This window comes from Harpia harpyja, chromosome 21 (genome assembly GCF_026419915.1).
Source record: "Harpia harpyja isolate bHarHar1 chromosome 21, bHarHar1 primary haplotype, whole genome shotgun sequence".
Lineage (NCBI taxonomy): Eukaryota > Metazoa > Chordata > Aves > Accipitriformes > Accipitridae > Harpia > Harpia harpyja.
This window is the reverse complement of record NC_068960.1, coordinates 18,023,642-18,048,376: the sequence shown is the minus strand read 5'-3', so window position 1 is coordinate 18,048,376 and position 24,735 is coordinate 18,023,642. Positions and strand designations below refer to the sequence as shown.

The 24,735-nt window shown below is 57.1% G+C and overlaps 3 protein-coding genes across 5 annotated transcripts in view; all 3 read right to left on the bottom strand.

Annotated features, from left to right (window-relative positions):
* Window positions 1–10,365, bottom strand: part of RAB11FIP3 (RAB11 family interacting protein 3) — an 80,681-nt gene extending 70,316 nt beyond the window's left edge. Inside the window, exon 1 of one of the 2 annotated variants that reach the window (XM_052772862.1) lies at window positions 9,582–10,365. In XM_052772862.1, the coding sequence (XP_052628822.1) occupies window positions 9,582–9,884 (303 nt within the window). In that variant the 5' untranslated portion in view covers window positions 9,885–10,365. The remainder of the gene's footprint in view (window positions 1–9,581) is intronic. The other variant, XM_052772863.1, reaches the window with a different exon arrangement.
* A 2,227-nt stretch (window positions 10,366–12,592) lies between these two features.
* Window positions 12,593–20,102, bottom strand: DECR2 (2,4-dienoyl-CoA reductase 2). The gene is made up of 9 exons (XM_052772898.1): window positions 19,949–20,102; window positions 19,752–19,820; window positions 19,257–19,308; window positions 17,516–17,651; window positions 16,991–17,115; window positions 15,725–15,818; window positions 15,327–15,431; window positions 14,527–14,715; window positions 12,593–13,697 (listed from the first exon to the last, which is right to left on the bottom strand). Exons 1-9 carry the CDS (start codon window positions 20,044–20,046, stop codon window positions 13,663–13,665), a joined length of 903 nt encoding a protein of 300 aa, XP_052628858.1. The 5' UTR covers window positions 20,047–20,102; the 3' UTR covers window positions 12,593–13,662.
* Window positions 20,103–20,823: 721 nt separating this feature from the next.
* On the bottom strand, window positions 20,824–23,346 carry NME4 (NME/NM23 nucleoside diphosphate kinase 4). 2 transcript variants are annotated; one of them, XM_052772903.1, is made up of 5 exons: window positions 23,204–23,345; window positions 21,521–21,651; window positions 21,280–21,381; window positions 21,092–21,204; window positions 20,824–21,017 (listed from the first exon to the last, which is right to left on the bottom strand). In XM_052772903.1, exons 1-5 carry the CDS (start codon window positions 23,292–23,294, stop codon window positions 20,897–20,899), a joined length of 558 nt encoding a protein of 185 aa, XP_052628863.1. In that variant the 5' UTR covers window positions 23,295–23,345; the 3' UTR covers window positions 20,824–20,896. The 2 variants fall into 2 exon arrangements, with proteins under 2 accessions (XP_052628863.1, XP_052628864.1); XM_052772904.1 differs by lacking the exon at window positions 21,280–21,381 and having other exon boundaries at window positions 23,204–23,346.
* Between the last annotated feature and the right edge of the window lie 1,389 nt (window positions 23,347–24,735).

Genomic DNA, 24,735 nt, shown 5'->3' with positions numbered 1-24,735 from the left:
GCTGAGTCTTGCCAGATTACACAGCTCCCAGCACCAGGTCCTCTCCCTTCGGTTTTACTCCTTCTCGGGGGAGAGGAGTAAGCAGGAACAGCCCAGCAGTTTGCAAGCTAAAAACCCCTTCCAGAAACAGCAGTGACTCAAACTCAAGTGTATTCTACTGGTATTTCACCAAGGGATACTATAACAGAGGGAACAGTAGCTCTTTTTTCTGAAGAGCTACAATGTATTATTAAAAAAAAAAAAAAAAAAAAAATCAGGAGACTACCAGGCTGCTCACAAGGTAACCTAACAGAGGGACATTCAGCCTGCAAACAAAGCCTGGCCACCAGCTGTACCCAACCCTTGTAACACGGATGGCAGCACTGCTCTTCCCGTACAGCACCACAGGTCATCCCCAGAGCTGTCATTGTCCCATGCCAGGACCCCAGTGGCCTCTGCAGTGCTGGGGACACACCAGAGCCAGGATCCATGCAGGCAACACCAGAACTGGTGTCATTTAAGCAAGCACTCAAACTTGCATCAAATACCACTGCCACCCAATTGCTTGCTTCAGCTTAATTAGTCACCTCAAGTAAGAAAACACTCAGCAAGCAAATTCATCAGCTTGGTATCACTGGTATTTCCTTCTATTAAAAGGAGATTTTACTGTTACAATATGAGGAGCTGGCCAGGGAGAAGCAGTGCTCGGAGCATTCCGAGCACCAGGCAGCCTGAACCCCTTCTCCCAAGCAGCCTCCACACGACTCTGCTTTAAGAGCAGTTTTCTCCCTAGAGAGGGGAAAGACCCTGACCAAAACCAGGACTAAAGCAGGCATCGACCCTAGGATGTTCACAGCTGCAAGGAAGCCTCACTCCAGCAGCAGCAGAGCCCCATCCCAGACCCACAGCTGGGAGGCGAGGGGCTAGCAGTGCTCCTGCTGCGTGGCTGCTTGCCAGGGCTCTCACCTCCTCACCTCCATTGAGAAAAACCCCAGCCCAGGCCCAAAACCACAACAGCAGCGTACTACGGAAGCACCTACCACCACTTACGTGGCATTGATTTTCTTTGAGTTCTGCTTAAACTCACTTTCAGCCTGCTCTTCCCCTGTGGAGCAAACACCATCCACTCGAGCTTGGTGGTAGCAGCAGTTTGGGAGGAAGCTGTCCCCAAGGTTGCCTTCAGTCATGTTTCTTCCTCTTCCCTTCCCTCCTCCCCCCCAACCCACAAGGCCGTTAATAACTTACTCTCTGACCTGTACCAACTCCAGCAGAGACTCTACAGACAAGGGGAAATCTCATCACGAATCAAGGTTTAGGAAGAAGAGACAATTTCTGTCCAACTCTGAGCAATGCAGAAAGCCCAAGCTGGCATTTGCGCTGCCCCATTACATCTTCAGGACTATTCCTTGGGCTTGGATGCTTTGGGTTCCCAAAACCAGGGAAGCCAGGCACCACTGATATGAACTGTGACCCCTCCACTACGCATACGGATGATGAGCTCCCTTTGGGCCTCTAGGTATTCCAGTATCTTCCTGCTACTAAACAGAAAGACACAAGGTTATTAAGAAATAGTGATTTTTATGCCTTATGAAATCCGTGACGTCTCTCTCCCGCTGTGTTCAGATAAAGTCCTGTCTCTGCTGGGAAGCCTCAGACCTGGAGCTATAGCTCAGCAGCACCATTGGCAAGCACCAGCCTTCAGCAGCATCCCACACACGCTCTGCCATCGTCACACAACCCAGCCACACATGGACCTGCCTCCACCTGCATCACCAGCAATGCACAGGGCATCACAGCCCTGCTGCCCCCAGCAATGCTACAGCTCAGCACGGACCTCCTCTAGGCAGAAGCATCCTCTTAAAGATGATTTGAAAGGGGAATGAAAGATGCAATGCTTTTGAAGTGGAAAATGAAGGCTGAGAGGGGCTTTGGGCGGGGAGGGGGGGGGGGGCGGTCTGCCGGACTTGAACAGCTAAAGAAGCATGACTGTCTTGCAGACTTGGTTTGACTAGTTCAGCAAACAGCTGTACTGCAGATGTCACAAAAAAGCACCGTCAGGAGAGCAGCTCCAGGCAGCTTAATGCAGCACTGAGAACATGCATTATAGTCCGACAGGAGGTGGAAATGCTGTTGGCATGTGGGAGTGCAAGAGTCATTAAAAGTACAAAATGCAGAATTCCCCAAGGACAAATTCACTATCTGTATCAGCAGGCACATTTCACAATGTGAACACAGTAGCAAGATCTCAAATCACTACCTAATCCTATTCATCCCCGTGAACGCGCCTTCCTGCCAAACCACTGGCTCAAACCCGATGAGTCAGATGGCATTTTAAGCTTCAAGTTGTTGGAGCTCGCTTTCTGCCGCACCCCTAACCGGCACCATGCTCCCCTGACCGCAGCACGCCAGGTAAAACGTGCCACCAGAGAAGCACCACTGCTTCTAAGCAGCTCACCAAAACTAGTCTGGCAGCATTGTACCCACATTTTCCACGGATGTTTGAATTTAAGCAAACAAGCGGAGGGAAAGGCTGGCATTGCTCACTCCAGGCTCACGTGGGGGAACCAGTCCTATGCCCTATACCAGAAACCCAAGCAGGATTTTGGAAGGATGGAGCCAGGGAGGAGAAATAGGGAAAAGCAAGCCGTGGTCCACCCCCATCCCGTTGCCGGCTCTCACAGGGACCATACCAGCAGCTTTTTAGTGCTGGGAACCCAATGGTCCCAGGGCAGAGGGGAAGCCAAGGGTGGCCCAGCAGAAGCAGATCACCCTGGCCAAGCAGAGCTGTAGGCTGCGGCTAATGGGAAGTCATTTGTTTTGCAAAATCAAAAGCCAGAAAGAAAAAAAAAAGTCTGAGTTCAAAGCAGATCTCATCTGACAACAAGCAGCAAACAAAAGTCAAAACAAGAATAAAATTGAGGGAAATTATGTAGGCAATTGTTGTAATGACTATCAATTACTGGCTGTATTGAGTTACATAATGATATAAGCAACTCTGAAATGCTTTGAGAGCGTTCAGTTATAAGCAATACCAGGTCGAAATTACTCTGAAAGAGCCAAATCACCATGTTGTGGTGCAGTATCATATTCCAGTCAGTTAATTATGATGACCCCAATCCAGGTTTTATTAGTCATAGCCTGAGAAAATATCCTGCTCCTGAGAAGGGAGAAAGCATCTCATGAATCCACCTCTATCTTAGAGAGAGCTGCCCCACCCCGTGTGGCAAACGTTAAGCAAAACTTTGGAAGAATTTTTATTGCATAAAAACAAACAAACAAACAAACCACCCCAAGAAAAAGCCTTTCAAGCATTTTTAACAAATAATTAAAAAAAAAAAAAATCACAACACTGAAAACCTTTAGATGGGGTCCTTTTCCCCTGCTAGGGCTCCTGACCCAGCCTTGGCAGTGCTCACCCAGTACAAACTGGCATCACAGATGGGGATTACTGGGTGCTGCATCTACACCCCACTTCCCTGGAGATCCTGTGTTTGCCTCCTTGCCCACAGCATTTGCCAACTGTACAAAGGTGGAACTGATGCTTCTTCTTTCTTCTGGGAAGCAGTGGGGAGAACATTTCTTTATTTGCAGAAATGATCTCAAATTCCAGAGGAACACATCTAACTTTTATCAAAATCTATAATTAAAATAAATCAACACCCCACTTAGCAATAGCTGTATTCTCAGTCTGAAGGAGAAAGGAAGAATAAAAAGGTTTCTTAAATAAACTGGTAGCTGGGATAAAATTACCATCGCTACCCTCCTCACAGCCCATGCAGACAAACCATGCCTTTGAGTATTCACGCTCCTGCCAGACTTGATCCAGCCCGGATAAGCCATCAATCTGATTACGGCCACAAACATAAGTATGAAACTTATCATCAAAAAGATCTGTTTATGGTATGATATGCTCCTAACCCTTCCCAGCCACTCCGAGAATGGACGCCTTCAAGAAGCTTAAAGCCAAAACTTAGCAGGAGAAGCAAAAACCCAGGAGCACAGAAGTAATCTCTTTATTGGAGTCTCTGGGACATTTACAAATGAATAAACTTCTTTGCAAATTCCATTTTCAGCTAACCAGCAACCACCTCACCCAAAATACATTACACAAAATATGTTGGCTTGGAAGTGTTTTCGTCTCAGAGGGAGAAAGAAAAACTCCCATCTTCAAGCTCCCACAGAATACAGATGTGTTATTAATGATGATAAAACATCCTTTGAAGAGGGAGGCGGGCAGAGGCAGACTGAGCCCTGCGGTCTGCGCCCAGCCAAGCCAGCCTGCTATTTGAGGTGAGGAAGGGCTCACGCCTGAACCAGCAAAATGAACGGGAGCTTTGCCATGAATTTTTATGGTGAAAAACTGGGCCCTTGGTCAAAGCAAGCAAAATATTTCAGATTCGTTCCTCTTCCAAAATACACATGCGTGTCCACAGGCATGCTCAAACCTATTATACACCCACAGTATCACCCTCACTGCCATCCCAGCTCCACTCTCAATAGCAGACACCAAAGTTAAACAGCAATTAAAGCCTCCGAAAGGTACAGCAGCAGCAACACGGAAGCAATTTAAGCTTCACTCACATTTACATGGCCTGCGAACCTATGCAAGATAATTTTAGAAATCTCTTTATAAGCAAAGCCTGTATTTCCTCTGCTCAAAGGGTGTAAGAACTCTCAAAAAATTAAAAAAAAAAAAATTTGAGGTTTCCTCACAACAGTGATCCAAACTATTAGATTTCAGAGGGAAGCAGGAAAAGACTTAAGGGGAATAGGGAGGACATCCAAGATCAGATGCAATGTCAGCAACTCCAAGAGAGGACTATGCTGGAGGTAAGAAGCATTTGATCCAGGGTCTGTGTGCAATTCCCAAGTGATCCAGAGGTGAGCAGGAAAAGCAAGCCTGGATTCACTGGGGGGGGGGGGGGGGGGGGGGGGGGGGAGCACTAAAAAGCTGTAGTTTGACACTATCCAGACTTCATTCCAGAAAGTAATTGCCAAATCTTGTGGATTGTTCTATTTAAAAACAAAAATAAACCCCACGGTTCTCTGCAGCCACTGTCTGGAGTGACATCTGCTACCCCCAAAATGCGATTTCTTCTGCAGCACTCAGCTCAGGCTAGGCACCTCATTACAAGAAGCTGAAAAGGTGGTGGGAGGTCAGAAAAGCACAACAAACCTGATAAAAAGCTTCAGAAACCATCATGCAAGGAAAAGTTTAAAGCTCAATATGGAGAGCTCAGCTGAGGATTAGCTGATGTGGGGGCAGAGGAAGGCTGGTAGTCAAGCACAGATACTTGAAGGATGTAAATGTTAAAGAAAGTGAAACAAAGCACATTGAAATGAAGCTTGAACTGATCATCAGGAAAAAAAAAAAAAATGAAGATCTCTGTCAGAGCACAGAGGGCAGAGATGCCATAGAGCTTGGAGCGTTTGAAAATAGGTTAGACAAACTCTGGGACTTCTCCTAATTGAGCAGAAGCAGCGAGATCATGTGGTGCAAGAGGCTCTTCCACCTCCAACTGTCTTCTAGATCAAAACAAAAAAAGGAAAAAAAAACCCTCCGAGATGCCAGCAGGATAGCTTCTCCTCATGCCTTACAAACACTCGGTTCTCCTCCACCCCAACACGACCCTGCATTTCTAGCTAGTAACAAATGTAGTGAGAAAAGGCTTGGCCTTTGTCACCACAATCGGACAGACACAGCGCAACTGTACAAGCAGCAAGACAAATTATGTATTTGCTGTTTTAAAAATATTGCACAATGGCCTTAGATTCTGTATAACCCACAGAACTGCAAGACACAACCCTTCTCGCTTTACAGGGTGATAAAAGTTGTCAAGTGTGCCTCTACCTCCCAACTCGCTGTCTAAACCAACCTTACTCCAGTCTTTGGTACCAGCCAGTGGGAACCCCTTTTGCTGCTACAGCACGCACAGCAGCTCCAAGGGAGCATCAGATCCCTGGTGAAGCGTAGTGATAAAGGAGAGAGAAAGGAGACAATAAAAATACACCACTGTTATAAACCACCTCACATGCTACTAGTGAGTGGTCCAGAGGTTTTGCATGAAAAGTCAAGTCGCCCTCAAGACCTCTCTGCCCTGCATCTTGTTTACAAGTCCACGGAGCATATAACGGTCCTAGCAGGCTTTTCAAGTGGCACAATAGTCCGTGTTCGACAAACATCCACCCGTTACAGATTGCTGGAGGAGCGTCACATGGCTGTATCTTCTCTGCTCAAGGCTACCCCTATCTAGGGAGTGTCATTCCCAGCTGATGGGACCTCAGCATCATCCTTTCCATACACCTTTTAATATGAAGGTACTGGCAATAGCCTCAATCCCTATCAACTGTTATCATTTCAGAAAAGAACAAACTGTCTTTAGATTTCCATGCCTTGATCTCTTCTAGTTCATACCAGCACTTCACTGCCAATACTACAACCATGAAGCTCTTTTTAAGGCAGTCTTTTGACAAACAAAGCTACTTAAGCAAAAAACCAAACCACCCCCCCCCAATTTTTCTACCCATGGTTTTCATCATGCAGAGAAAAAAAAAAATCCTAACACATTCACAATCATGCCATTTTTATGGAATAAATGCCAGTTGGTCTCTTTTCTTTGACATTTAGCTAATAATCATTTCAGCCAAATAATCTGACAGCACTGAGCTCAGTAGCCCATAAACGCCTCTGGTGTTTTACTGAACGCTAAAGACAACACTTGCTGCTCTCCAGCTCCCCGGTACATGTGGTTATATACACACACACACTTTCCTTAACCCTTCAACCCTCTCTGAACCCTCACATGAATCAGCTGGCTGCAATGACTTACCATGCTTAAATTTAGCTGTTTGTTCCACCACCACCCCATGCATATCCTCCATGCATCCACCCATGTGGGCAGAAGCCAGGAGGAAGGAGGGGGAGAAGAAAAGGAAGCAAGTACATCCTCCTCTTGCTGGGCAAGAGGGACAGTAAGAGGACTGGAATTTGCTCCTCGTTAACTCCCTGCCGATTGCTACCCGATACCTTCATGAGCCATCACATCCTGGAATCTCTCTTGCAAGCTTCCCAGTTCCAGTTGTAGTACAACCTTTGTTTACATCTTGAAGTTTCCTTTTAGTCATCTTAACACCATTTTACCCACCTGGTGATGTTCCTATCCTTTAACTTTCACCTGAGCTGGATTTCTATTTTTCAAAAGACCCCTTTTTGGCCCAAGTTACATCTGCTTAAAACAAAATAGGTCAAGAAGCTTCCCCAGAACTCTTCCCTTTATTACTCTGCACATCTGCTGGGAGCTTACAGACCCCATCACCAACCCCTTCTCCTTCACAGTCAGAGTGCCCTCTTGCTTTTCTAAGCTGCAGGCTCGTAATAAGTCCTCTTGCACACAGAGGCATCACAAACATTACTACTTCTCTTTTGGGTTGCCTCTGCAAAAGGTACCAGGCTGCATTCCCTGGAGTGGCCATTACCTATTGGCTGAGCCATTGTCACATCAACCTCACCAGGGTGTTCAGCGCTTGCTGTACCAAGTGACAGTTGTTCTGCACGCCAAGAGCAAGCTATACAAGTATCTTGCTGAAGATAGATGTATCTAAAAAGCATAGTGAATTTCAGCATGGACAGCATTACTGGTAGCTGTGCTCAGTGGGAAGGAACAAGCGACTTTAAAGGGACAGCCAAGGCAAGAAGCCTGCAGACTTCTAAGCTGCGTCCACACAAACAGACAGCTTTTAGTAGCACAAAACCTCCCTGGATGTCCTGCTTCAATTTAAGAGAGACCTTAACAGTTTGCAACCACTCCTCAGGCAAAGATCTCAAAGCACTTCAACAGGCTTATTGTCGCACCTTTGAAGCTCTGGCACAATTCCCATGTCAGAATCAAGGCACAAGGCGCTGCACAGGGCCGGAGCAGCAGGTCTGGGCTAAGCTGCACACACTGCCAGCACAAACAAATGCCGGACCCGCCTGCCATGTCCCCTGCCACACACACACGGTCTGCCTGCCCTTATTTCCCATGTACTTGGGCTGCTCCATACCAAATGCGCAGGGAGAGGTATGCTAAGGTGAACAGTCCCCTGGTAAGCTCCCACCGTGCCCCGAAGCGATGGCCATCACGTACAGGGTCTGTGAGCCTCCACAGAGTGAGTGACTCGCACACTGATGTGAACAGACCGTCTGCTTCTGCTTTCTCTGCCGGCAACAGCAACGGCGGGGGGGGGGGGGGAGACGACGACGCACAGTGGCACAAAGCACCCGGACCACAGCAGGAAGATGAAAGTCTGAGGCTTTATGCTGAATAAAACTTCTCTCACCCGGCGGGTGCAGGAGCACGTTGCCGAGATGATCTTGTGACTCCCTCCCAGTGCCATGACGCTACCTGGTTAATCACTCAATGAGGCACTAAGCAATGCCGTCTGCATGCACAGTGCCCCTTACCAGCAACCATCTGACAAAGAAGTTGCGTATCTCCACTTTACAGGGGTATTTTCTAAAAGAAATGCCTCTATTTTATCTTTAAGAGGTGCTTTTACCATGAGGACAGAGATAAAAAAAAAACCCTCCTCCACTAAAACACTCCTTCACACATGACGATTTGCTTTGTCATGCCATTTTAATACACACACAGCGGCTACAGCTAGAGAATTAAAGCAGATCTCCTGGGTAAGCACATAGAAACTTCCTAACAATACCTACATGCCTTAAAAAAATCTTTTTTCTTGTAGCAATGCCAGCACAGGCCAATGTACAAAACGTCAACAAATTAATTTCCATCCCCTGCTAGAGCTCTCTCCATTTTGGGTCATACCAGGCAGCTTCAAATTACATTGCATCTGATCTGCTGCAAGGAAACACAAGCTCACCATGGCACAAAGCAATGGAAAGGAGAAAAAAAAAGGGCATTCAGGATTGTCAAACCCGTGCTGAGTGAGGTACTCCATCCTCGGCGCAGTGCCAGCAAGCCCACGCAGGGACCCTCAGCGGCGAGTGGGGCAAGGAGCAGCTTGAGATCCCAGGATCTCGCTACTGGTCCCTTATGCACGGTAGCTGTTCGGACAAACCTCAACGTGTTATTGATGGAGAACAAAGAGAGGGGATGCGGGCTTCCAGCGGCACTGCCGAGATGCTCTGTTCCCAGCGGATCGGGACCCGGGAAAGGCGAGCTCCAGCCTCACCGGGCTCCGTCCGTACCTCCTGCCTCCATTTAAGCCCACGCACGCCCTTCACCCGGGACGACCTGGAGGCCGGTGATGCAGACGCTGCCCTCGTTCACGTTAAAGGCTCTTCCGAGGGCTGCGGATGACGACGACACCAGCCGCCTTCGCTCGTCACCCCTCCAGCAGACAGGGGACCACCGAAGGCCCAGCACGGAGGCTCCCCACCGGGTTACACCAACTGCGGCGCTGAGCCGTCGCCTCGCCTCACGCCCGGGCCCGGCGGGTCCTTCCCTGAGGCGGCACCCAGGGCACACAGCCCCACGGACACCGGCGGCGGGCAGGTGTGTGAGGGGAGGCCCCGGCCTGGCAGGGCCCCGGGGGGCCGGGCAGGGCCCAGGCCCGGGGCAGGCCCCGGTGCTCGGGGGAGCCGCCGGCCTCACCTGCTCGGCGCCGTAGGCCGTGGCGAACTGGACGAACTCCTCCACACGCACGAAGCCATCGCCGTCGCGGTCCAGGGCGTCGAAGACGGGGCGGAGGCGCGGCTCCTCCTCCGGCCGGGCCAGGGGCTCGGCGGGGCCCCCCAGGTCCCTCTGCTCTGGCGGGGACCACGGCGGCGGCCCCGGGGCGGGCTCGGCGGCCTCAGGTGCCCAGAGGCCCGGCTCCGGCTCCGGCCCCGGCCCGTCCCGCCGCGGCCCCCGGGGGAACGGGGGCCCGGGCACGGCCGCCGGCGGATGCGGCTCCATTTTCACCGGCGGCGCTCAGCGCCCGCCGCCGCCCGCCCCGCCGCTGCCCGGCGGCCATGCCCCGCGGCCATCGCCCCCCTCACATCGCGGCCGCCCGGCGGGGCGGTGCCGTGCCTGTGCCGGTAACCGGTGCGGCGATGCCGGTGCCGGTGCGGCCCCAGCGGTAGCTCCGCCCGCTCCCGGCCACACGGCTTTGTGCGAGGCGGCGCCGGCCCCGCCCGCCCGCCGCGCCGCCACCGGGGGTGGCCCCGCCGACCCGACCCGCCCGCCCGGCAGCGGCGGCTCCGAGCGCCGGGGCGGGGGGGGGGGGGACGCGGTTCACCCACCGCGGTCGGCGGGGCGGGAGGGGGGGGGGGGGCGGAAAGGAAGACGGCGGCGCCGAGAAACAAGCCCGCCGCCCGCCCGCGCCGCCGCTCCGGGGCAGCCCGCGGCGAACCGCCAGATCCAACCCAGTAGCCGCCGCAGTAGCCGGGGCGGTGACGTCACTCGTCTGCCAGTGCGGCCCCACCTCGACGCGGCGCGAGGCCGAGCGGAGGCCCCGCCCCTTTCCCCGCCCCGGCTCGTGCGCGGCGCGGCGCGGGGCGGGGCGGGCGGGGCAGGGCCACGCGGCGCGCGAGCACGTGCCGCCCGCGCCCCCCTCCGGGGCTGGGGGGTCACCGTGCACCGGGGTCTGCACACCCCTCCGGCGGGGCGGGGTGGGTAACCATGCGCCAGGGCCGTGCACCCCACCGAGGGGTAACCATGCCCCGGGGGACCACGGTAAACCGGGCCTCATGCACCCCACCGGGGGGGTCACCGTGCACCAGGCCCTGCGCACCCCGCCAGACCCCCTCGTGGCCCGCGCGTCCCCCCCCGGCCGCTGCGGCATGACCGGCCGCCGCCAGCGTTTGCTGCGTGGAAACAGGCGCCGTGGCACAAGGAAAGAGCAGGCCGAGGGTTTCGGTTGTCGGTCTCCGGCAAGGGTCCGCGGTGCACGCCCTCCCCCCCCCCCCACTCTGCCGGGGCTGCCTGACTGCCGTCCTTTGAAGGAATGAATTAACAAGTTCAGGGGCTTACAGCCTGCAGACTCTGTGCCCCGGCAATTTCTGCACGCACACGTCGGTGGGGCCCTGTCAGTGTTTGCACCTCCATCTCCTGTGCAGGTATAATTAGCAGCAAACTTGATAAGCAAGAGCATCCCTGGCTGCAGTGATGCTGCCCAGGGCCCCTCATTGCCAGGCCACCCAGGTGATGGCTGCCTGTGACATCTCAGGACGAGCCTGGTTGGGGCACGGTGTGTCCCCCAGCACGGTTTTCCCAAAGCTGGGGACCCCCAGCACATTCGGCCCCAAAAGTCGGAGTTCAGCAGCTCACGGGGGCGGGAGGGGGCTCCCTTGTCAGTCCCACAGGAGGAAAGCCCAGGGCTGCACTGCCTGCCCTCCCCGGGCAACAACTGCCTGAACCATCCCCTACAAAATCCCCTCGGCATTATAATCCCCCCAGTTCCCAGACAGCTCAAGCAAGCAGGTTTCCTGCCTGCGCTCGCTGCCACCCGGGCCGGGGGATAATGCACCTGCAGGGCTGGAGGGGCAAGCCTGACACCGTGAGCTGCAGCTTTGCACCTCTCTGTGGGTTTCTGCAGCTCCAGGACACGATGGAGGCCGGGCTTAGAGCTCCTTCCCCTGGTGCTGGAGGCGCACGGCCAGGCTGCCGCCCTGCAGTGTTCCCCCTTCCCTCGGTGGCCACGGAGCCAGGAGAGCCCCGAGCCCCTGTGCGGGAGCTCTCCCTGCTTCCAACACCCCCAGGCTCTGCTCAGGCTGTGACCACCATGGAGGTTTCCACGCATGGGCAGGCAATGCAGGCAGCTCTGCCTGGCTCCATCCTCACCATGTGGGGTGGCACCCACGCCAGCTGGGCCAGGAGCCCAGCTCAGCACCAAGCCCGTGGCACAGCCTGGGCTTGGCAGCAGCTCCAGGGCTGCCTCTCCTGCAGCACCTCTCCCCTCTCCTTTGTGCATCTCTTCCTGCTGTGGGGAGGGTGGAAACCTCACCTTGCTCCCCATTGTGGTTAAAGAAGAAGCAGTTAAATATGTGGACCCTCCCAGAACAAGGGCTGCAGGTCAGAGAGCAGAAGACCACAGCTGGGACCAACAAACATCACACAAGTACCTTCTCCAGGAGAAAATACTTGTCCTGGCATCTGGGAAGAGGGATTTTGTGGCTGGAGGCAAATCCCAGGAGAGATTCAGGCAAAGGACAATGCCCAGACCCCGTCCAGGCACCACATCCCCTTCCCCTCTGAAGGGGTCGGCGTGTTTCTCACCACATCCCTCAGGACCTCCCCATCACCTCTGCTGATGGACCCAACGGCTGCTGGAACCATCTCCCCAGAGCCAGCTGGGGCCAAGGAGATGGCAGGTCCCCAAGCACCGCTGGCCTGGAGTCCTGGGACACAACAGCCACCAAGGACTCTGCTAGTGGGACCAGTGGTTTTCCATCCTCCCTCAGGGCCCGATTCGGACCACCAGGATCGGTCAGCACAGCAGCTGGCTTTGCTCCTGCAGCAGCGAGTGATGCTCTGACCAAAGACGTGACTTAGCCCCCTAAAGCTCCTGCCACTGCCAGCTCACAAGCGGACAAGGAGCATAAGGAAACATTCCCGAGCTCCCAGCAGTCAGAGGCTGCAGTATCAACCCCCTGCACAGACAAACAGATGAGAAGCGTCATGGCTCAGGGTGGAAGTTCTTTATTCATGGCCTGGAGGAAGGAGCAAAACCTGGCAAGTCTACAATTAAGTAGGAAATGCAATCAAGTAGGAAAACAAGCTTCACAGAATTCAGGATAAACTTAAAAATTGCCATCAGCAGCAGGAGGCTGTTGCACGCGAGCGGTGTGAGGCATGGCACAGGGGACGTGTTTGGCTCCAGCAGCCCAGTCCAGACCCGGTGCAGCCCCTGCAGCTTCATTTACCCTCAGCTGTAGTGTCTGTACAAAGAAAGGAGACAGCGTGAGACTAGCGTGACAGACAGATGGGTGCCAGACAGACAACTGGACATCTCAGGCTCCCAACAGATACGGTGCTACAGTCCACAGCAGTACAGAGCCAGCTCTGGTGGGACTGAACCTCACACCACTTCTGCTCCTGGGAGATGGACATCCCAGCTGCATCTGCGTCAGCCTCCGGGGACCACTGCCCCATCCAGGAATGTCCCCCCGCCCCGAGGGGAAGGGGCCATTTCCCGCTGCCAGGGGGCAGCTTGGTCCTTGTTTCCTCTTCAAGAGCTGCCAGCTACTGCTGCCAAGCCAGAGCTGGCCCCAGCATGAAGGCTGATCTCAACCCCAGATGGGCTGAACTATGCCCCCCCCTTCCAAAAAGGAGCTGCTGCTGGGGGTCTTGGGCAGCTCTCAGGCTGAGATGGGGGAGAGGGGAGGAAGAGGACAGCTATCCATGGGCGGCACTGCCCGGCACTCGGGAAAGGCCAGGAGAGCAACTTGGAGGGAGACACAAATGGACAGTGAACATCACAACCCGCACACCCCGCACTGTCCCTGCACCCTCAGACATGTCAGCTCAGAAGAAAGTAACAGCACAGGACGGGGGTGGGCTCGCTCCCTACCCAGCACCCCTGGTGCTCCCTCCCCCAGGCGGATGCAGGATCGGCAGCATCACCAGCACCACCAGTCGCTGATCAGAGGTGGCAGCTATCGGCTCCAACTCTGGGAGACGTCACCCCGAGATGTCCCAGAGCAGCAGCGTGTTCGGTCACGTTTCTGTCCATTGGTCAATCCCAGGCTGTCCATCATTGATTTTTGTTTGCTCCTGCAGCCCAGAAATCTGCAAGACAGCACAGAGGTGGGCACACAGTCCTCCCTGGGCCTGCCCTGCTCACGGAGACTGCCAGGCAGGACCCAAGCAGGGGATGAGGGGAAGAAAGGAGACCCCTCTTCCAGAAAGTGCCAGGTGCCAGCTCCCTTCCCACCTCTGCAGACACACACAGCCAACATGAGTCCTGCGTGCAATTCAACCACAACACAAGACCGCAGTAACTCGTGCAAGGAAGAAAGGGGAGGCAGAGGCTGTCAGGACTCTCTGTGCCCAATCCTGCTGGTGTGGCACAGAAAAGGGGCACCACGACGCTTCAGGAGACACTCAGAGGTGTCCAGACAAGGATCCTCCACAGCAGGAACAACAAGAGATACGATGTCAACCGCAGGCTCAGAGGAAAAACCCAGCAAGTCCTCCTGCCCTTCCCAAGTCATCCCTAGGATGGTCCACAAGGACTCAGAGATGTTCCCCATGTTGTTTTGCACCTGCTCTGACAAAATCATGGGGGTGACCCTGCTCCACCTTCCCAAAAGCAGAGGAAGGTTTGAGAACAAGTGCTGCCAAGTTGAGACCTGGGCTGGTTGCCCCCACCCTGGAGACGCTGACACCCAGCATCTGCCTCCTCTTCCCCAACACAGTATGTGCCACTCAGCTGCCTCAGGAGGGGCAGAGCCTGGTACTGGTACAAGGTGACCAAGGCACTTGAAGAAATACCCACTGCTACGGCAGCCATGCCCCTATACCACGGGACAACTGGGTTTCTGACACAAGCCCTGCTCTAATCCCATGGAGGGGGAAATGCACGTCACCTAGAGTTTAGCAGAGGATGAAGCAATACCCAGCAAGGCAGAGAAGTTGTTGGCAGAGGTCAGCCAGCTCCCGCCATCCACGACCAGGGTGGTGCCTGTCACGTAGGAGGAGAGGGGGCTCGCCAGGTACAGCGTGCTGTGGGCGATCTCCGTCTTGTTCCCTGCGCGCTGGAGGGGGATCACATCAAACTGACTTCCTTCCTCAGCAAATCTCCCACCTGAAAGTGGTAGAAGAAAGAGTCAGATAGGACCATGGGACCGCCTGCCCACCACCACTGCCTGCCAGACACTGCAGCACTGCTTGCATGGGGCTTGCCGAGAGCCCCAGGGAACCTAGATGAGATCCTGGCACCCAGGGCAGCCCAGGGACAAAGACCTGAGAAGCGAGTTAAACGAGGAGAGCTCAAGCCCAGCAGTGGGTTTTGTACTGCAACAGTGAGCTCAAGACAGGATCTCGGAGAGCTTTCCCAGCCTCCAGGGCTGAACTGGCACTCCGCTGATGGACTGCAAGAGCTAAACCATCAGGCAAGGTGGGTGGCCAGGCTGAGCTTTGGGGGAGCATGTTACGTCATGGCATCAGAGAGCACAAAAAGCTGCCACTCGACAGAGAAAAATCAGTGTCCTGTGAGGTACTGAGGGTGCGGGAAGGGCTGCCCCCCCAAAGAGACGGCCAGCCTAATCACAGGACAGCCGTGCCCAGCAGCAATGGCCCTGGCTGCATCACACGCCCCACGAGCTGCATGGCACTGGTGGTCCATTACAGTCCCCTCCCAGACAGACACCAGCAAGCCACCACCAAGGCAAAGACAGGAGCCCCAGGCTGCCTTACCCAGCCGCCGGTAGCCCTCGGTGCCTGTAATGGGGCCAGGCGCCAAGCTGTTCACTCGGATTTTGTTGGGTCCCCACTCCACAGCAAGGTGACGGGTCATGGCATCTGGGAAGGGATTACAACATAAATGAGAAATGGAGAGCAGAGCTGTTCCAGTAACTTGGGGGGGGGGGGGGGGGGGGCGCAAAAAGCCACAGGAGACTCTGGCCAAGAACAAAGGGCCTTAGAAGAGCCTCGGGGGAGAGAACAGCCTCATCCGAAACCCAGGCACATAGTACCCACACCGATTCATATTCACTTCTCCCAAGGACATCTTCCCATCCCAGTATTCGGGAAGAACCGGCTTCCTTACTGGCCTCACACAGCTCACAAAGCCCCAGCAAGAAGCGTTTAGGTACCTATGGCAGCCTTAGCAGTACCAGCATGCACCTGGAGAGCCTGCCCTCGGTAGCTCAGGGTTGCCGTGATGTTAACAATGACCCCACCATGGTCCTGGGGAAGGAAAGGAGACATGGCATTAGGGAGGGAGCAGCACAAGGGGTCACATAGGGGAGTGGTGGGACAAGACAGCTGGGCTAGGAGGGACAGTCACCCGTGAGCACTGCCACCTCTGCGTTGCTAACCCATCACCAGAGCAGCACTGCCCACCCAGCCTCACTGAGCCGGGGCAGCCAGCAGGGCTCTTCCAGAGAGGCATGTGCTGGTTTTGGCTGGGATAGAGTTAATTTTCTTCGTAGTAGCTAGTATGGGGCTATGTTTTGGATTTGTGCTGAAACCAGTGTTGATAACACAGGGGTGTTTTCATTATTGCTGAGCAGGGCTCACACAGAGTCAAGGCCTTTTCTGCTTCTCACCTCACTCCACCAGCGAGTAGGCTGGGGGAACACAAGGAGTTGGGAGGGGACACAGCCAGGACAGCTGACCCCAACTGACCCAAGGGATATTCCAGACCATAGGACATCATGCTCAGCATATAAAGCTGGGGGAAGAAGAAGGAAGGGGGGGCGCTCGGAGTGATGGCATTTGTCTTCCCAAGTCACTGTTAGGCATGATGGAGCCCTGCTTTCCTGGAGATGGCTGAACACCTGCCTGCCCATGGGAAATGGCGAATGAATTCCTTGTTTTGCTTTGCTTGCGTGCACGGCTTTCACTTTACCTATTATACTGTCTTCATCTCAGCCCATGAGTTTTCTCACTTTTACCCTTCTGATTCTCTCCCCCATCCCACTGTGAGGTGAGTGAGCAGCTGCGTGGTGCTTGGTTGGCGGCTGAGGTTAAACCATGACAAGGTGGGAGATGCAGGGGACAAGCAAAGGCCAAGGGAAAGCAGAAGAGCTGGAAGAGAAGCAGCAGACCACAGCTTCTTCCCCAGCAGGTGGCAGAGTGCGGAAAGGTGCCACAACAGTCAAAAGCCCCAGGGCTAGGGACAGGCAGGATTCCCTCTTCCTGCACAGGGGCTGGCCTCCCTGGGAGGGAACAGACTGGATCTGAGCAGGGTGGGTGGCAGAGGCTAGGCAGCACAGCCCCGGGTACATGGGTGCTGTGCTACCTTCTGCCCTCCACACTTCCCTGAATTTCTCAGGGGCAAAGTATGATTTGTTTGACACTACCCCCCGCCTACCAGGAGCCTCTCCACCAAGTCCTCTGGCTCTGGTTCCACTTACCCGGAAATATTTCTCAAAGAGGACTTTGGAGGTGTTGAAGGTGCCAATGGTGTCAATATCTATCACTGTCTTGAAGGCATTGAAGGACAGGGCGCTGGCTGGGCACAGAAAGTTTCCCGCAGCACCTGAAGAACAAGCAGCCGGGGGCACAGTCAAGAGAGATCAGGCAGGTTCAGGGCACTTCTGCGAGAGGAATGGTGAGCAATACTGTCTGGGTAGACTGAAAACAGCCCTGGTAAGGGGATAAACCACCTGTGGCTCTGGGTGCCCAGCAGCACGGCCAGCCTGAGGACAGGAGGGTGCTGGTCCAGTGACAGCAGGGATGATCGGATGGCCATGTATTAAGAACAGGTCTTTGCTTCCTCTGAGCCCATCCCCTCTGCACCCCCAGGGGCTGCCCAGATGCTCCCAGGCCAAAGCAGCATAAGCCAGACAACTAGGCAAACACAACCCCCATGCAGGAAAATGCCCTTCCTAGCAGTGAGTCTGTGCCAAATCTTCCCTCTGTCCACTTCAGCAGCTCACCATTGACGAGGATGTCAATCCGCTTGAACTCTTTCAGTGCCTCATCCACCGCTGCCACAATGGTTTGGGGCTGCCTGACATCTATGGACAGAGGCAAGCACTGCTGGCCTGTGGCTGCCACCAGCTTTTTTGAGGCCTGGGGAAAAAAAAAAAAAAAAAAAAAAATTATTTCTGGGACTCTCTCCTTCAGCAAGGGTTAGACCCAGACCTCGTAACAGGTAAAGCAAGAAGTCAGGCAGGAGCCACGTCCCTGCCAACACACAGCAAACACTGTGGGCAGGGGAGACCTGCCTAAACACGGCCAGCTTCAGCCCAGCAGCACCCTGCAGCTAAAGCCCTGGGGGAAACCAGAGAAAGCTCCTGCACGTCATGTCCCAACCAAATGCCAGGCTGGCCCTGAGGCCACAACCTGCTAAGCCCAGTTATCTCCGTGGCCTGTCATCGACACAGCACATCCCAAACAATATCTCTGCAGGGCAAGTACAAAGGTTGAACCCCAACAAGGCATTTTTGGCATGAGCCCAGACATAATTAACCTTTAGATCCAAAAAACGTCAGTAGGCAAAAGGCCAAATGCAGACCAGCAGTTGCCAGGGTCTCCACCTGCGAGGCAGAGTGGCCCAGCTCTGCAGCTCAGCATCTGCCACAAACCACCCCTGAGGCGCTCATTAAGAACATGACTCCTCCCAGCAAATTAAGCACAGGGGACACACAAACTCAGCAGCAACCCCGCACAACACCCAGCAGCGCTCCAAGTTCCTGCTTAGGCTCATCAGGCTCTTCTGTGAGAAGCTTTGAGCCCCAACTAGCACACACACACTCCCAGCACCAAGCAAGAGCCTGGCCAAGCAGTCCCTGTGTACTCAGAAGACTCCAGCCCCTAAGGACTAAAAAGCTGTTGAGCTTTGCAGCTTGTTTTCTGGCACATGAGCATGAGGGAATGCAAAATGACAGCCTTAACTACCTCCGGGAGGCAGCTGGGTCATGCCAGCTCACTCCCAAGTGCTGGTTTTGATCTTTGTTATATTTCAGTGAAGTCCACACACAGCTACCACAAAGCTCCCTCACAGCCACTTTCAGCCCAAGACCGCAGCACAAGCCACTGTGAGGAACGGAAACTGTGACCAGCCAAACTCCAGCCTGAGGTCAGACACAGAGGGGTGGGTGTTTGTTCTGCCCAGCCATCCACAGGGTAGCTAGTCTAATACAGCTTTTTCAGTCACTGCCTTCCAGACCGCAATCCTCCCCTCCATCTCAAAAAACAAGATAACTGAGATTTTGGGGCTCAGCATACCCACCTCAACTCAAGTAACCCTTGGACAAGGGGGTCTTGTCCTACTCGAAGCTGAGATTTAAGCTTGACTTTGGTCTCTGCCACTTCCCTGCTGACAAACTTTCACCACAGTTTGTTTCTTTCTGTCTCCTCAACGAAAAGGCAATGTAATATCTGGAACAGACACCCTCAAAGCTGGCGGGGGAAGGTAGCAAGTTCCACGATTAACTGAGCTCCACCATGAGGTGCGGTGGGTGCAGCCCACCCTAAACCCAGACCCGTCCTGCCCATCACTGCTGCCTGCTGGTGCTGAAGCACTCAGAGCCGAGAGAAGACAGGGCAGCACTGGTAAACCACTTCTCCTGTTGCACTACTCCCAGCTCCACCCAAAGGAGAGTGCAGAAGGATTTCCAGGCGTTCACAGCTCTCCCTTCTGCCTGCCTGTCCCGTTAGAGCCCACAGACTCACCTCTGACACTCGCTGCAGGTTCCGGCTTGCAATGACCGTCCAGCAGCCGTGCCTACAAAGAAGGGGCTGGTGAGAAGGACCACACAGCGCCGGCTCCTCACAGTCATCTCGGACCTCTGGGGTTACCAGGAGTTTGCTCAGGGAGTGGCGGGACGCGACACAACATCCTTGGAGGAACTGCTGCTCCCCGAAGCCCGCAGGACTCAAGGCGGGGGAGAGTCACAGCGCACTAGAGACCTATCCCAGCCCTGTGACGAGGCCAGCCCCTGCCTCCCACACCCCCACGAACCACCAGAGCCTGCAGCAGGCAGGGCTGCCCACAGCTCTCACAAAGGCTCCGTTGCCCCCGGCTTCACGCCCCACCTCTTCTAGGCCCCGTTACCACAGCCGCCTCAAGGGAAGGGAAGCTTTTATGCCATCCATCCCCACCGGCGCCCGAGGGGGCTGGGGGAGCCCTCCCCGGGCACTGCCGCCACCCCCGCCGGCCTCCCGCACCTCATGAAGATCTCGGCGATGCGGAAGCCGATGCCCGAGCCGCCACCGGTGATGAATGCCACCTGGCCCCTGGGGGGACAAAGGGACAGTCAGAGCCAAGCGCCAGGCACAGCCCCCGGCCGAGGCGGCCCCCCCTCAGCGCGCAGGCCGCGGCCCTTCACCCGGCGGGCCGGAGCCCTCGGCGCCCCGGCACTCACGCCAGGATGTCGGGGCTGAAGAGGTGGCGGTACTCGCGGAGGCAGTCGTCGGTGTCCACGTCCGGCGGCGGCCGGGAGGCTGCTGCGGCCTCCGCCATGGCGGCGCGATCCGCCGGCAGCGGGGGCCGCGCCGCAAAGCCCGCCGGGACGGCGCGCCCCGCACAGCCTGCCGGGAGATGTAGTCCTCGCCGGGCCTCCGCCCGCCCCGCGCATGCGCAGGCGTCGGCAGTTGTTGCCTGGCAACGGCGCGGGGCTGGCGCGGCGTCCCACAGCGCCGCCCAGTGTCCCCAGTGACATACTGGTGTGCCGGCGGCATCCCAGCGACACCCCCGTCCCTCCCAGTGGCATCCCGGTGTCCCCTGGAGCTCCCCCCGCCCCGTTGCCAGCCCAGACCCGCCCCCCGTCCCTTCCAGGGACCTGCAGAGCCTCCTGCTACCCCCAGGGACAGCCCAGTGCTTCCCAGCGCTTCCCAGTACGGCCCCAGTGCCCCCCAGGGGCAGCCCAGTGCCTCCCAGAGCTTCCCAGTACCATCCCAGTGTCCCTGGGGACATCCCAGTGCTTTCCAGAGCTTCCCAGTACCACCCTAGTCTCCCAGTGACATCCCAGTGCCTCCCAGACCTTCCCAGTACTGCCCCAGCGCCCCCTTGGGAAATATCGGTGCATCCCGGAACTTCCCAGTACCACACTAGCGTCCCCCAGGGACATTCCAGCACTTCACAGTGACATCTCAGTGCTTCCAGTACTGCCCCAGTATCATCCAGGGACATGCCAGTGCCTCCAGTGCTTCCCAGTACCGGCCCAGGACCCCCTGGGGACATCCCAGTGCCCCCCAGCACTTGCTGGTGGCATCCGAGGCAGGAGGCCGGAGCCACAGCTGGAGGCACTGGGGTTTATTGTGGGGCCGGGGGTTCCCCCCACGGCCGAGGGTCCGTTCCGGCCAGGGCCGCCCTAGGGCCCATAGGTGTAGTCCTGGTCTCCGCTGTCCCAGGCCACCAGCTCGTCCTGCTGGAACCAGAAGCTGATCTCCCGCTGGGCCGTCTCCACCGAATCGCTGGCGTGGACCACGTTCCTGCGCAGAGACAGGGCCAGTGCCGGTGCCGTGGGGTCCCGCCGCCGGCCCTGCTGCCCGCCCCGCGCCCCTACCTGCTGACGTGCATGCTGAAGTCCCCCCGGATGGTGCCCGCCGCCGCTGTCGCCGAGTCGGTGTCCCCCACCATGGCCCGCGTGGACCTCACCACATTGTAGCCCTCCCACACCTGTGGGACAGGGGACGCCTGAGCCCCCCACCGGATGCCCCCAGGACCCACGAACCCCCCATCCCGGCCCCTCACCATGGCCACCAACGGCCCCGAGGTCATGTAGGCGAGGAGCGCGGGGTAGAAGGGCTTCTGCCGCAGCTGCTGGTAGTGCTTGTCCAGGAGACCCTGGTCGGCCTGACGGCAGCACGGGGTGACGGTGGGGACACCCAGACGGTGTCCCTCACTGACACCCCCCTCCTGGCCCCCCCATGAGCCGGCTGTGGGGAGCAGGGTCCCCTGGGGTGATGGGTGGCAGCTCGGTGGGGATGGGTACCTGGAGCAACTTCATGGCCACCAGCTTGAAGCCGCGCCGCTCGAAGCGCTGGATGACGTTCCCTACCAGCCGCCGCTGCACCGCATCCGGCTTCACCAGCACCAGCGTCTTCTCCTGCAGCTCCGGGGGGGCTGCGGAGGGATGCGGGGGCCAGTGTTACCACTGGGCAGGGGCCACAGGTCGCCACCAGACGTGGGACATGGGCACGGGTTGCGGCAGCAGGACCCCAAGCTGCTCCTGGGGCACCACAGGCTGTTGCTCAGTCCTAGTGGGCAGCAGCTGCCATGGGGTGACCCTGTCCCCACCTGTGTCCCCATGCCGGGGCCGTGTCTCTCTGACCGTGCTGTGCCTCGCAGACTAGTAGGGTCCCAGCAGGGACCCAAGGGACAAGCTGGAAAGCCTGACAGGTGCTGGGGACATGTGCATGGCCAGGAAACACCCTTTAACCCAGCGTGGGACGGGCTGGCTCTGGTTTCGGCCGAGCGTGCTGCCCCTTCCGTGTCCCATTGCCGGGGCTGTGGGTGCCACCCACAGTGTGCCATTGCTCCTGCCTGGCCTCGGGTGCTTCCCCATGCCCGGAGGCAGTCGGACACCAGCCCTGGCACAAAGCAGGTCCCTGGTCACATCCCTCCACCAGTGGAGAGCAACATGGAGCACTGTGGGATAGCAGGGTCTGGTGTTGCTGTCATCCATGGCACCATGGGATGGCAGGGTCTTGCATCACCGCCTCCCCCCTCACCCCAAAGCTGGCCCTGCCTTAGCCACGCTGGCAGGAGGGGACACAAGTTCCCCAAGGGACAGTGCATCCCGTCTGCCGGAGGGGCAGAGGGGACAGGGAGGAGAGGAAGGGAGAGGGAGAGAGGACACCAAGCCAGGGTGTTTCACTGCCAGCCCCAGGCTTCAGCGTCCTGTCCTGGGCTGTGAGGGTGGGCTGGACCCAGTGCCGGCAGGGACAGAGCGGGATAAGCGACCGCACAAGTTCACCCACTTCTCTGGGCATTGCTGGACATGGCCCAGCTTTGCCAGGCTCCCACCCCGTCGTCCCCCCAGGACAGGATGGGGGTGTCCCCATTGTGGCCCTGGGGACACCAAACCCCTTGGGACCTTCAGGGTGGTGCTGGGGGAGCCACCAGTCTGGCCTCTGCCCCATCCTGGCACACAGGACTCACACCACAAAGAAGTGAAGGACCCCATGAGCCAGACACCCTGCCTGGGGCGCTGCTCCTGGGACAGAGGGACAGGGTGCTGGGGGACTGGGGGCACCAGGACAGGATGGGGCAGTGGGCACCATGGGGGTGGGATGGGGACAGGAGCCCCGAGGGGCAGGACAGGCAGGTGACTGGGGACAGGATGGGGATGGGGACTTGGTCCTCGGGGCCAGGATGAGGATGGGGACAGGGTGCCCAGAAGCAGGACAGGGATGGGGAGTGGGTCCCCAGGGGCAGGATAGGGAAGCGGCTGAGAGCAGCATAGGGCTGGGGACAGGCTCCTCTGGGGCAGGACAGGGATGGGGACCAGGTCCCCAGGGCAGGATGAGGATGGGGACGGGGTCCCCGGGGCGGGATAGGGAAGGGGCCGAGGACAGCTCAGGGATGGGAACAGGGTCCCCAGGGGCAGGACAAGGATGGGGCCAGGGTCCCGGGGCAGGAAGGGGCCGGGGGCAGGACGGGGGCCGTGTCTCACCGGAGCCGTAGCAGCGGGGCCCGGGGGGGCGACTCGGGCCCGGCTGCCCGCGCAGCAGGCTCCGGGCCAAGCAGCGCCCCAGGGAGCCCATGGCGCGGCCGGCGGGTCGGACCTGGCCGCGGCGGGGCTCGGCCGCCCCGCGGAGCCTTTAAGGGCCCGGCCGAGCCCGGGGACGGGTCAGGCTTCCGTCCCTCCCCTTAAAGCAGCCGCCGGGACCGGGCGGCCGCCGCGCCTGCACGGAGCATCCCGGGCCGGAGCATCCCTAGTACGGAGCATCCTCCTGGGCTGGAGCATCCCCGCTACGGAGCATCCCCCCGGTCAGGAGCAACCCGGTCCGCAGCACCCTCCCGGTCCGGAGCATCCCCGGTACAGATTATCCGAGCATGGGACATGCCGGTCCGGAGCATCCCCCGGCACGGAGCTGAGCCTTTCCCTCGGCTGGGCTGAGCCCCAAGCCCTGCCGCGGTGGGAGCACAGCCTGCACCCATCCCGCGGGTGAACCAGGGGCATGGGAGAGGGGCCAGACCCTGCCAAAAAAATCAGACCTACTTCATGCTTTGGGCCCTGATGGTCCAGGCGAGGAGACACTCTGGCTTAGCCCACACCAGCGCGAGCTGGGGTGCAAGGGAGGCTGGTGTCATAGGGATCCCCCAGCCCCGGTGAAGGGCTACAGCAGGGAGCACTCAGGCCAGTGCCCTGCCCCTGGGACACGGGGCTGCCCTGGACACGTAGTGGGTGCTGGAAAAGGGGTAAGGCCCTGGGAGAGGTGCAGAGGCTGCTCTTACCCTGCTCACCTGCAGCACTGCCCAGGTGGGAGCCCCTCTGCTTTAAAGCATCACTGAAGGCTGCAGGAAGCAGGGAGAGGGACGAGCCCTGCACACACAGGTGACAGGGACAGAAGGACCAGGGCTCCTTCCTTCACCCCATCCTGTGCCGAAGGAGGCAGAAATCACAGGGAGTTTACAAAGCAGCAACAGGCAGAGCCCTGCGCGCAGGAGTGGGGGATGCTCCTCTTCGCAGCATCACTCCAGCTCAGATTCCAGTTTTCCTTAGGGTTGAAGCAAGTCGGTGAGGGATTTCTGCCTACTCCTGGAGGGCAAGGGCAGCCCTACAGGCAGGTGGGGGGGGCCCTCCGTTCTCCAGCATCTGGTTTATACAGACAGACTCATCCCAGAGCCCACACTGGGAAATCACTCTTGATGGAGCTTACATCCCAAACTCCCGAGACAGCTCTTGGGAAAGCAGCTTGATGCAAACATTGCTATTAAAATATCTGCAAATTCATGGAAAATCCTGGTCACTTTAGGCCTGTTTCCTAAACCTGTGATAATTTAAACAAATCAAGGAATTGCATACAAAGCAATTAATGGGCCATGAGGGCAAGGGGGCCTGGGGAGGCTGGACTCAAGCCTGGCTCCAACCTGCATTTAGCTCCTCATCCCCATCTCCTTTCTTCTTTCCTTCCTGCCTCACCACGGTGGGGGGAGTGGAAGGGGGAGGCCCAGCACCAGCCACAGCCTGGGGGAGGGGAC